This window comes from Anolis carolinensis, chromosome 1 (assembly GCF_035594765.1).
Source record: "Anolis carolinensis isolate JA03-04 chromosome 1, rAnoCar3.1.pri, whole genome shotgun sequence".
Classification (NCBI taxonomy): Eukaryota; Metazoa; Chordata; class Lepidosauria; order Squamata; family Dactyloidae; genus Anolis; species Anolis carolinensis.
The window spans coordinates 43,184,912-43,197,001 of NC_085841.1; the positions used below are offsets into that span (position 1 = coordinate 43,184,912).

A 12,090-nucleotide genomic window follows, 5' to 3' on the forward strand; every position below is an offset into this window, starting at 1 on the left:
AAAATGCAATAGTAATCTTCAATAGACACCAAAAAACAGAGTACCATCAGAACAACTTGTGCTTGGCTGAAGGGAGAAACGTGCCTATAGGAAGGTGCGTCAAGCCATCCCTGACCGGAACCGCCTTCCATGTGGAATCTGATGCCATCACTGTGGAAGAACATGCAGGTCAAGAATAGGACTCCACAGTCACCTACGTACCCACTGCCAAAACACTACACCCGGAGGACCATCATACTTGGATAACGAGGGATCGCCTAAGTAAATAAGTAAGTAAGCTTGGCTGAAAACTTCTTGCTAATTCACAGTGGAAAATGCCTTGATGATAAAGGAAATAAGAAGAAAGCAGAAGAAAACAGAAAGAAACTTCTGTTTGGTGGTGGAAACTATTATCCTTTGTGACCGACAAGAACTGGCTTTAAGAGGGAATAAAGATTCAGGACCTATTAACCTGTGAAGAACCTTTCCACAATGATGGTCTCATGCCAGAACTCAACAAGGCCCTGAAAAGTCATCTGGGGGAAAAAGTTTCAACACCTCCTGAATATTTTTCTGGCTGCAGGTCTGTCTGTGAGGGTGCTTTGATGGTATGTTCCCGCATGGCAGAGGGCTGGACTGGGTGGTGATCTCTTCCCAAGGAGTGACACCAGTCATATAGTTTTGCCTGCACGTGCTCTGCCTTCCTGCTGTTGTTTTCTTTGCTGCAGTCTCTGATTTTGTCAAATGGGTTGCTGTGCATTTTCTGGGCATTCTGTCCTGACCTTTCACACACATTTGTGGCAGGCATCCTCAGAGTAATAGAATCACAGAATAGTAGAGTTGGAAGAGACCTCATGGGCCATCCAGTCCAGCCCCCCCGCTAAGAAGCAGGAAATCGCATTCAAAGCACCCCCAACAGATGGCCATCCAAGCCTCTGCTTAAAAGCCTCCAAAGAAGGAGCCTTCACCACGGCCCGGAGGAGAGAGTTCCACTGTCGAACAACCCTCACAGTGAGGAAGTTCTTCCTGATGTTCAGGTGGAATCTCCTTTCCTGTAGTTTGAAGCCATTGTTCCGCGTCCTAGTCTGCAGGGCAGCAGAAAACAAGCTTGCTCCCTCCTCCCTATGACTTCCCCTCACATATTTGTACATGGCTATCATGTCTCCTCTTAGCCTTCTCTTCTGCAGGCTAAACATGCCCAGTTCTTTAAGCCACTCCTCATAGGGCTTGTTCTCCAGACAAGTTGCCCTCCTCTGGACACATTCCAGCTTATCAACATCTCCCTTCAACTGTGGTGCCCAGAATTGGACACAGTGTTCCAGGTGTGGCCTGACTAAGGCAGAATAGAGGGGTAGCATGACTTCCCTGGATCTAGACGCTATACCCCTATTGATGCAGGCCAAAATCCTGTTGGCTTTCTTAGCAGCCGCATCACATTGCTGGCTCATGTTTAACTTGTTGTCCACAAGGACTCCAAGATCTTTTTCACATGTACTGCTGTCTAGCCAAGCGTCCCCCATTCTGTATCTTTGCATTCTATTTTTTTCTGCCAAAGTGAAGTATCTTGCATTTATCCCTGTTGTGAGGTATATTGGAAAACTAACCAAGGGAGGTTTATATATCTGTGGAAGGTCCAGGGTGGGAGAAGGAACTCTTGTCTGTTGGAGGCTAGTGTGAATGTTACAATTAATCACCTTGATTAGCATTAATGGTCTTGCAAGCTTCATTCCTGCCTGGGGGAATCCTTTGTTGGGTGGTGTTAGCTGCCCCTGATTGATTCATGTCTGTAATTTGGTCAAATGTTTGGGTATTCCAAACTACAAGGCTGTGCCATAGTCTGGCAAGTCTGGGGGGTGGGAGTGGCACTTCGAGGAGCGGGTCTGGACTGGCAGGGGGCGGGGCTAGAAGCGTGGGGACCTCCCCTTGGCAGGGGGTCCCTTTTGGTTTCCCTTTAAGGGAAGGCCCGCCCCTTCAACTTGACACGCTCCGCCCTGGCCGTCCAATCGCGGAGCCGGGGCTGAGCGTTGTCTTACGGGCAGAAAAGTTTTCACCAAGCGAGCGAGCGAGGAAGAGGAGAAGCCGGGGAGTGCGCGCCTGCGCGGAAGCCCCGAACTAGGAGAGAAAGTGGGAGAGGAAAGGAAAGAGATGCGGGCAGGCTGAGAGGGAGCACCTTTTCAGCCCCTCTCCCCTCGAAGCTCTAGTTGCATCAAGGTAAAAAAGAGAGGAGTAACAACATTCATCCTAAACCTGCTGCCAAAGTTCCCACTTTAGTTCCCTCCGCAACCAATGAAGACGCTTGCTCTTTGGGAAAGCAAGGCGGAGGGCGAGGGGGCTTCCTTGGGGGCCTTTTGAGACCCGAAGAAGCCGCTCAGGATGCGGTGAGCGAGGCGGCCCTTCCCGCTCCAGCCTCCTCCCTGCCCGGCGCTGCCCCCAGCAGAGGTTGGCCGTGAAGCTGGAGCCCTTCCTGCCTCCCCAGGGCTGGACCATGCTCAAGGTCCTGACGAAGAAGCTCAGGAACCAGAGTTTGGGCGAGATCCAGCCTTTCCAGCTAAAGGTGAGCTTCTTTCCAGGAGGGATGCGGGAATCGGATGCGCCCCTCCCCCCAAGGAGCATCTACACTGCAGACTGCATGCAGTTTGACACCACTTGAACTCAGTGCCCTGGAACCCTGGGAGTTGTATTTCGGTGAGATACCGGAAGGCCAAAGACCGCGAGAAACCACAACTCCCAGAAGTCTATATGGCATTTCAGGTGGTGTCAAACTGCATTCATTCTCCAGTGCAGATAGGCCCCAAGCTGAACTGGTGAGGGGAACTGGACTGGGGTTGTTTGCTTGACTTTGCCTGGGCCTTTTTCAGAGCAAGAGTTGGGCTTTCTAGCTCCAGGTACACTGCCATAGGGTTGCTGTGAGTTTCCCGGCCAAGTTCTAGAAGGTTGTTGTATATTTTTCGGGCTGTATGGCCATGTTCCAGAAGCATTCTCTCCTGACGTTTCGCCCACATCTATGGCAGGCATCCTCAGAAGTTCCAGAAGCATTCTCTCCTGACGTTTCACCTACTTCTATGGCAGGCAACCTCAGGGGCTGTGTGGTTTATATATCTGGAATGTCCAAGGTGAGAAAAAGACTTCTTGCTTGCTTTAGGCAAGTGTGAACATTGCAGTTGGCCATCTTGATTAGCATTGAATGGTTTGCAGCTTCAAAGCCTGGCTGCTTTCTGCCTGGGGGAATTCTTTGTTGGGAGGTGCTAGCTGGCACTGATTGATTCATGTCTGGAATTCCTCTTTTTTTTAGTGTTGTTCTTTATTTAAAGGTAAAGTAGATAAAAGTTTCCCCCTAGAAAAAATGGGTGTGTGTGTGTGTGTGTGAAACTTTTTTTTTTTTTGTGAATCATGGAGTAGTTCCATAACGCAAAATGATTTGGAAATCAGGCTCCATCGATAATCTTCAGTGGACACTCAAGACAGATAAACTTCAGTGGACACTCATAGGGATTTGGTTAATCAGTTTCAATTCATGAGCAAACCAGGTTTTTTTTAAACCTGAAAAATGGGGGTTGGTGCTCATCTCCATTTCATTTACTGTCCTTATTTTTGTTATTTAATATTGGAAGCCAGATTTTGTTCATTTTCATGGTTTCCTCCTTTCTGTTGAAATTGTCCACATGTTTGTGGATTTCACTGGCTTCTCGGTGTAGTCTGACGTGGTGGTTGTTAGAGTGGTCCAGCATTTCTGTATTCTCAAATAATATGTTGTGTCCAGGTTGGTTCATCAAGTTTATTTATTTATTGTATTAGAAGCAAATTGAGGATGCCCTTGTAATGTATTTAAAAACGTAAGCAAAGTTAAAAATTTGGCATTATACTAAAGGCCCTTTGACCAGAAGCTGGCCACTTGGAGTGCCTCTGTTGTTGCTATAAGAAGGTCCTCCTTTGTGCATGTGGCAGGGCTCAGACTGCATTGTAATAGGTGGTCTGTGGTTTGCTGTTCTCCACACTCGCATGTCGTGGTTCATCAAGTGCTCTGCTATGGCTGACTTCTCTGGCTGAATTAGTCTGCAGTGCCTTTCTGGGATTGTTTGCTTGACTTTGCCTGGACCTCTTTCAGAACAAGTGTTGGGTTCTATCATATACATTGCATTTTGAAACTGCATTATATGGTCTGTGTAGACCAGACATGGGCAAACTTCAGCCTTCTAGGTGTTTGGACTTCAACTCCCACAATTCCTAACTACTGGTAGCCTAGCCAGGATTTCTGGGAGTTGAAGTCCAAAATACCTGGAGGGCCGAAGTTTGCTCATGCCTGTAAGATTCATATAATGCAGATCAATGCAGAAATCACATTATATGGTCAATGTAGACCAGGCATGGCCAAACTTGGACCCTCTAGGTGTTTCGGACTTTAACTCCCACAATTCCTAACAGCCAGTAGGCTGTTAGGAATTGTGGGAGTTGAAGTCCAAATCACCTGGAGGGCTGAAGTTTGCCCATGCCTGGACTACACTGACCATATAATGTGATTTCGAACTGCATTATATGGCAGTGTCAATGAGGCCTAAGTTCCACCGAAGGCCAGTTTCAGTTCAGATATTCTCTCTCCACTAAACTCAATTTTATGCTTTCCAGCCCCAAGAGTGTCCTGGTTATGTGAAGAATTCATCCCATTCAATTGCACACATGTCTGCAGATGATGCTGAACAGTTTTAAAAAGAGGTTGGATAGGCATATTTTAGAAGTGCTGGAATTATGAATTTTTGCATGAAAGGAGTGCATCTACACTGCAAAATGAATGCACTTTGATATCACTTTAACTTTTAATATGTATATTTATAGAGTTTTTACAATCATTTTGTGTTTTAACTATGTTGTAATCCACCTCAGATTTGAGAGGTGGGTAAGAAATAAAGTTATTATTATTATTATTATCATTACTATTATTAATTGCCACCAGTTAATGCTATGGAATCATGAGGCAGTTATCATAACTCTTTCCTGCTCTGCCAAAGAGTTTGGGTGCCTTGCCAAACCACCAATCACAGGCTTCCATAGCATTGAGCCATGGTAGTTAAAAATGGCAGTGTCGAGACAGCCAAGGTGGCCCTTGTAGCTTCATCCAACTCTGATTCTGTTAATAGTTTGACTAATTGATTTGCTTGCATGCGGATTCACTTCTGTAAAGGCCTGTGGTCTTGAATTCAACCAACAAGTGCAATTTGGAAAGTTTTTCATGTCAGATTTGACCGTAAGCCAGTCAACAGGTGGATGTTGAGAAAGCACCTTCTGAGAGAGACTTATGTGCCTGGATGGGGTTGGGGAAAACGTATTTGACATGCAACCAGTTAGAACGGTGGCTCCCAACCTTTGGGCCTCGAGGTGTTTTGGACTACAACTCCCAGAAATCCCAGCCAGCTTACCAGCTGTTAGGAAGTGTGGGAACTGAAGTCCAAAACACCTGGAGGCCCAAAGGTTGGGAACCACAGAGTTAGAAGGAACTTTGCAGGCTTTGAGTTGGGTTGCTTGGCCCCTGTTCTGGGAGGAGCTTGGAAATGCGTGGGGACTGCCTCTTTCAGAACCCCTCAGCCAGCCATAGCTATATAGCTAGGATTGGTAGTCCCCAAGCGCTAAAGCCATGGTTCCTCAAATCTGAGGAAAACTTCTTCAATTCAGCAAGACAAACTTTTTAGTACATGTAAGAAAACAGAATCCTACCCTCTCCCTTGTTGCTGCTTTCCTTGTTCACTTTTCTGTAAATTAATTTATTATAGGCCTAGTCTCCGCTTGTCTGGCTTTTGTCATTTTATATAGTTCTTAAACAAAGACCAGGGCCTCCCTTTTTCTGCACCATGGTCTCTGATTTCTCACTTCCTCCTTCTTTCCCACTCTCATGAATGGAATATAAATATCTGGCAAGGCTGGGGAGCATCCAGAGACTTTGGTCCTATCTATACTGCCATATAATGCAGTTTAATTGCATGTGGCAGTGTAAACTCTTATAATCCAATTCAGTGCAGTTCAACTGCATTATATGGCAGTGTAGACTCATATAATCCAATTCGATGCAGTTAATCTGCATTGTGAAACTGCACTATATGGCAGTGTAGATTTGGCCCTAGACAAAGCTTTTTGTGATGTTTGCGGTGAACTCCCAAGCACTTTTAGAAGTCGAGGGGATCATACATATATGGTCCAGCTGAGAATAAAAGCTTAGGAAGGCTTGTGACAGCCACCTGAACAATGTCCTGTTTGAAGACATTGGATTTTAGAGTGGGTTTGGCATTAACCTCTGTCAAATTTTGGGTTTTTAAAAAAGGATTCACCACCTCCAAAGAAAAAGCATGAGCTTTCTTAAATCTGCAACTTCCTCTTCTAGAAAGAGAACTGGAGAGGGTGAAATATGAAGATGTGAAACAGATAACTGCTTTGCCTCCAATAAAAGTCTTCCTTTTCCTAAATTAGAATGATCAAGGATGGGGAAGCTATGCAGCAGGCCCCTTTAAAGCTGGCTCTAGTCTGCACAGTAGAGTTAATGCAGTTTGACAGCACTTTAACTGCCATGAATTCATAGGCGTTGTAGCTTGATGAAGCACCAGCACTCCTTGGCAGAGAAAGCTAAAGACCTTGTAAAACTACAGTTCCCATGATTTCATCACATTGAATTTTGGCAGTTAAAATTGTATCAAGCTGCATTAACACTACAGTATAGATGTCCCCTTAGTGTTCTTTTTAAATTGTATTGCACTTGGAGTATTGGAAGCATATTCTGAAAATTAGGTAGGTTAAGTTTTCTGAAACAGGCTGCTCAAATATTCAAAAAAGCTTAACTATATGGAAATAATGATGGACCCACCTGGTTAAAAACAAACAAATCGAAACCTGCCTTTGAATGAGAATAATGTTTTCTGATATTTATTTTTTGGGTGTATCCAGTGTTTGAATTCTTTATTGAAATGGATTATTTACTCTCAGGGCTCTCCCAGACAGGCCCTATATCCCAGGATCTGCTTTAAACTGAATTATATGAGTCCACACTGCCAGGTAATCTGGGATAAATAGAAAACCTGGGATTAGATCCTGGGAGATAGGGCTTATCTGGAAGGGGCCTCAGAACGGATGGACCTTCCTCCTCTAGAAGTCTTGAGATCAAATGGGCATCTCTTAGAAGTGCTTTGATTATATTCCTGCATGGCAGCGGGTTGAACAAGGGGACTCTTACAGGGTTTTCCAACTCTGTGATTTTGTTAATGGTTTGGCTCCTTGATTTGCTTGCACGTGTTCTCATTTCTATAAAGGCCTGTAGTCTTGGATTCAGCTGACATGTTTTCTACATCAGATTTGACTGCCATTTTTTTGGCTGAATCTCTCTTTCTTGTTGGGATTTCTAGGAATCAATGAAACCAAGCGCTAGTGCCCTAGAGATATCTGCGAGTTTAAACCAGTTGCCTTATTTGGGAGTACAAATCCTAGAATGTCCCAGCTAGGAATGGCTAATGGATTCTAGGATGAATACTATTACTACTACAACAACTACAACTAGTACTATAACAAAACAAAAAACTCCAACCTTTTCCAAGCTGTTCCATCAAGATATAAATAAAATATATACTCGAGGATTGTGTTGCAAATGAGCATTGCTCCAGGAAGACAAGCTTTGGCCACATGATACAAAAGTTTTCAACAACTCCAAAGGTTCAATAAACTATTATTGACAAGATGACTGGGAAAGTGGGGAAACTGGCTTTTTTTGGGGACCCCAATCACATTGATCCTTCACTCTCTGCTAATACCATATAAGATTTTCAAATAATGTCCATGAATCAATCAATACAAAGGGAAATTATAAAAGTGTTTAGAGAGAAGATATGTGTCAGGACCCAGGCTGCAGAGCACCAATAACCATACACAGAGGCCAGAATCTATTTAATATCTTTATTGTGGGAATATATAAAGTTAATAAAAACAAGTGTAGAAAATAGTCCAGAAGTAGACCTTCCAGGAAAGGTCAAAATTAGTCCAAAGAAACAATGTCCAATATGAAATATTAAGGTGCAAAGTTGTAATCCAGTAACCGAAACACTCACTTTGCCAAGCAAAGTGAGGGGAGATGACAAGGTCCTATAGTCCATGAAACTTAAGCAAGGCTAGGAAGTAAACTTGATTCTTGGAACACTAGGCTTAATTCAAGGCAACAAGAAACGAGGAGCAAGAACAGGATCCGTGGTAAATTCGTGGCGAGGTCCGGAAAGCAAGGCAAGGTCCGTGGAGCAAGGCAAGGTCCTGGGAAGCAAGGCAAGGCTAGAAACGGGAGCAAAGGGCTTGAACGCGGGAGTAGCGTAGTCCACACACAACCTACTCCCGAAGCTGACGAATTGACTCCACAAGATTCCTACGTGGGCAAAACACCTAAATAGGGTCTCGTTTTCCCGCCAAAGAACAATTCTCTGGGGAACCAGAACCGAAAGCCATCCTCTGTGTCCAGATGCATGACTCCCTAAAGTTTCCCATGGGAAGCAGGCTTAATCAGCTGAATGCCTGGCAGCAATCCTAGCGCTCCTGCGAGACGCCTCCTGAGCGCCTTTCTGTTGTTTATAATAATCACGGCGAGAAAATGGGGGAGATTTCGGCTCAGGGCTTGTTTGGCAGACTTCTGGAAGGCAAATCTCCTGCAGGTGCAAGGGCTCCAATTCTGGCTGAAACGGTGGGAAACCTAAGTTTTCCTCTTCATCTGTCACAACAGTGCTGGGGACGGGACTACATGGCCCATGAGTCATCACAATATGTGTGCTTGTTTATATAAGTTGGCAGCATGTTATAAATATGGATAAACTAAATTGAGTATGTGGGGGTCATGTTTTCTTCACATGGTTGTTCTTCAGCAGCCAACACTCCTAGTCAAATACGCCAATAGTGAGGGATGATGGAAACTGCAGTACAGTCACATCTGCACAGCCACAATTGCCTACACCTGGATTAAATTATTTTGTTTTTCTCTTTTGGCTGTCTTAAATATAGCAAAGGAAATATATCTCAGTGATGGGGCAAGTGTGATGTGATCTTGATTCTCTGTGATCTGATCTGGGATACAGTCAAGATGCAAGCTGCTAAAAGCAGGAGTTATTAAGAACATGTGTTGTGGCTAACTTTGTATAGATAGACTAATCATTAGGGAAAGAAGTAGGGTGTGTCTCAGAAATAAACATATGGGCAACCTTTGATACATAGTTGCATTTTCAAAGCCAATAGTTACTATTATAATACTTTCCCACAAGCCAGTGTCTCTTCTCAAAATCTATATTATAGTGTGAGGAAGCCAATATGATGTCGTGGGTTTGAGTGTTGGATTTTGACTCTGGAGACCAGGGTTTGATTTCCTGTTCAATCATGAAAACCCACAGTGACCTTTGGTGAGTTACACACTCTCAGCCCCAGAAACCCCCATGATCCTTAGGGTCACTTCAAGTTCAGAAAATGCACATAACAATAAATTATATTCTGAAGGAAGTGAGCCAGTGACTTTTTTAGTAGCTAACTCTGTGTTGTCGAAGGCTTTCATAGCCAGAATCACAGGGTGGTTGTGAGTTTTTCGGGCTGCTTGGCCATGTTCCAGAAGCATTCTCTCCTGACGTTTCACCCACCTCATCTTCTTTATTCGTTCAGTCATTTCCGACTCTTTGTGACCTCATGGCCCAGTCTATGCCAGAGCTCCCTGTCAGCCGTCACCGCCCCCAGTTCCTTCAAGGTCAAGCCAGTCACTTCAAGGATACCATCCATCCATCTTGCCCTTGGTCGGCCTCTCTTCCTTTTTCCTTCCATTTTCCCCAGCATCATGATATTTTCCAAGCTTTTTGTCTTCTCATGATGTGGCTAAAATATTTCATATTTGCCTCCAATATCCTTCCCTCCAGTAAGCAGCCGAGCATTATTTCCTGGAGTATAGACTGGTTGGATCTTCTTGCAGTCCAAGGCACTCTCTGGATTTTTCTCTAGCACCAAAGTTCAAAAGCGTCTATCTTCTTTCACTTTTGACTGGTTGCCATAATCTTGGTTTTCTTGATATTTAACTGCAGCCCAACTTTTGCACTTTATTCTTTCACCTTGGTGATAAGGCTCTTCAACTCCTCCTCACTTTCAGCCATTTCACCCCCATCTATGGCAGGCAAAAAAACAACACTCTGAAAACAGAGGAATCCCAGACATGAATAAATCAGGGTCAACTAACACCTCTGAAAAAAGGATTCCCCCAGACAGGAAGAAGCCAGGACATGAACCTGGCAAGGCCATTAATGCTAATCAAGGTGATTAATTACAACATTCACACGGGCCTCCAACAGACAGGAGTTCTTTCTTCCACCCTGGACCTTCCACAGACATATAAACCTTCCTTGCTTAGTTTTTCCTTTTTTTTAAATAATATTTTTATTAGTGCTTTCCAAGAAGATTATAATACACAAAAACAATATAGACACACGGTAAGATTTTACAAAAGAAAAAACAAACAAACAGACGAAAAAAAACAAAACAAAACCAACACCCCTGTGAGTCCCCCAGTGAAAGAAAGAAGGGGGAGAAGAGAAGAAAAGATAGAAGGGGGAGAAGAGGGGAGCAAAACAAAATAAAAATAAAATAAGAAAATAAGGGGGGAAATGGAAAAGGATATACATAAAATAAGATAATATTGAATTACCTATAACATTATTCTCCCTCACAGATATGCATGTATATATAAACATACATACACACATATATATTAATGCATCTTGCTTAGTTTTTCCAATATACCTCACAACCTCTGAGGATGCCTGCCATAGATGTGGGCAAAACCTCAGGACAGAATGCTTATGGAACATCGCCATACAGCCCGGAAAACACACAATAACACAGAGCTAACACTATCTAGATGCCCACTAGCTCTATACTCTTTCAGAGCCTATGCAGCTTGACAAATAAGAGAAAAACAGGCTGTTTGTGGGAATATATAGGAGGCATATAAGAAGGGGATTCCATAAATTGATTTTTCTTCCTTTGTGTTTAGATGTAATGTGTGTCTTCTGCTTATTTATTTCTCCAATAGATGCTATCTAAACAGAAAATTATTTGATTGTACAGAGAACCTGACCAGCCCAAAGCATTTTTCTGTCTGAAGCTGAGAAGCAGGTAGCATGGTGTCCAAACCCAGCCAGGACATTTTGACATACAAGTGTGATTCTGATTTGTATGCAGTGTTGTAAGGTGTGATTGTATCACTTTCTGACCTGGGGCTTTATATCTGTTAAACATAAATAAATTTTGTGTTTAGACTTGGGTCATATCTCCAAGATATCTCATTATGTACCATATATGAAAATACAGGTATTCAAAAATTTAAAAAATCCAACCATGAAATCCAAAATACTTCTGGTTCCCAGTGTATTGGATAAGGGACATTCAGCATGTAATTAATATAGATTTGCCATCATAGAAGGAGTCAAAGTTAGAGATGAAAAATAGGGGAGTCTGACTTGAACGTTTGTTGTGGCTGATTCCATCGACCTGACTTGGTTCTTGGCATACACACAACAATTGCTAAAAAAAATCTTTTAAATTAGGAGATTGTAGGTATTTATGCTGGCAAAGTTTGTACTGGTAGAAAAAAGCAGGCTAGTGTTGCGAGTTTATGGCTGTTAATTTTGTTACCTGTTTATTACACTTCTATCCCAGCTTTCCACTAACAAATGGCAGTCAAGGTGTCTAACCCTATTAAAAATGGATTAAAACAAATTAAAAATAGATTTAAAAATGAATAGCCTTTAAAACAGTCACACTGAGCAATTAAAATCACCAGAGTAATAATCAGTAAAGCGGTTTAAACATCCAAGAAAAAGCACTCTGGATTAATGTAATAAAAGTTTTTTTTAATAAGGTAGGTTGAGTTATAATGTTTCTGGAAATCCTTTCAAAGCCAGGACAGAAAGGAAAAGTCTATCCATTTGTCTCTACGGTGTACAGTAGAGTCTCACTAATCCAAGCTTCGCTTATCCAAGCCTCTGGATAATCCAAGCCATTTTTGTAGTCAATGTTTTCAATATATCGTGACATTTTGGTGCTAAATTCGTAAATACAGTAATTACTACGTAGCAT

At 43.0% G+C, this 12,090-nt stretch overlaps 1 protein-coding gene and 1 long non-coding RNA gene across 3 annotated transcripts in view; both read left to right on the plus strand.

Annotated features, from left to right (window-relative positions):
* Positions 1 to 1,979: 1,979 nt before the first annotated feature.
* The window catches only part of LOC100562670 (uncharacterized), a 60,224-nt gene continuing 50,113 nt past the window's right edge, over positions 1,980 to 12,090 (plus strand). Inside the window, exon 1 of one of the 2 annotated variants that reach the window (XM_016991440.2) lies at positions 1,980 to 2,533. In XM_016991440.2, coding sequence (XP_016846929.1) covers positions 2,465 to 2,533 — 69 coding nt within the window. In that variant the 5' untranslated portion in view covers positions 1,980 to 2,464. The remainder of the gene's footprint in view (positions 2,534 to 12,090) is intronic. The other variant, XM_003217367.3, reaches the window with a different exon arrangement.
* Positions 2,866 to 8,815, plus strand: LOC134297013 (uncharacterized). Its single transcript, XR_010003758.1, has 2 exons — positions 2,866 to 3,092; positions 4,603 to 8,815. It is a non-coding gene; the product is annotated as an uncharacterized LOC134297013 (long non-coding RNA).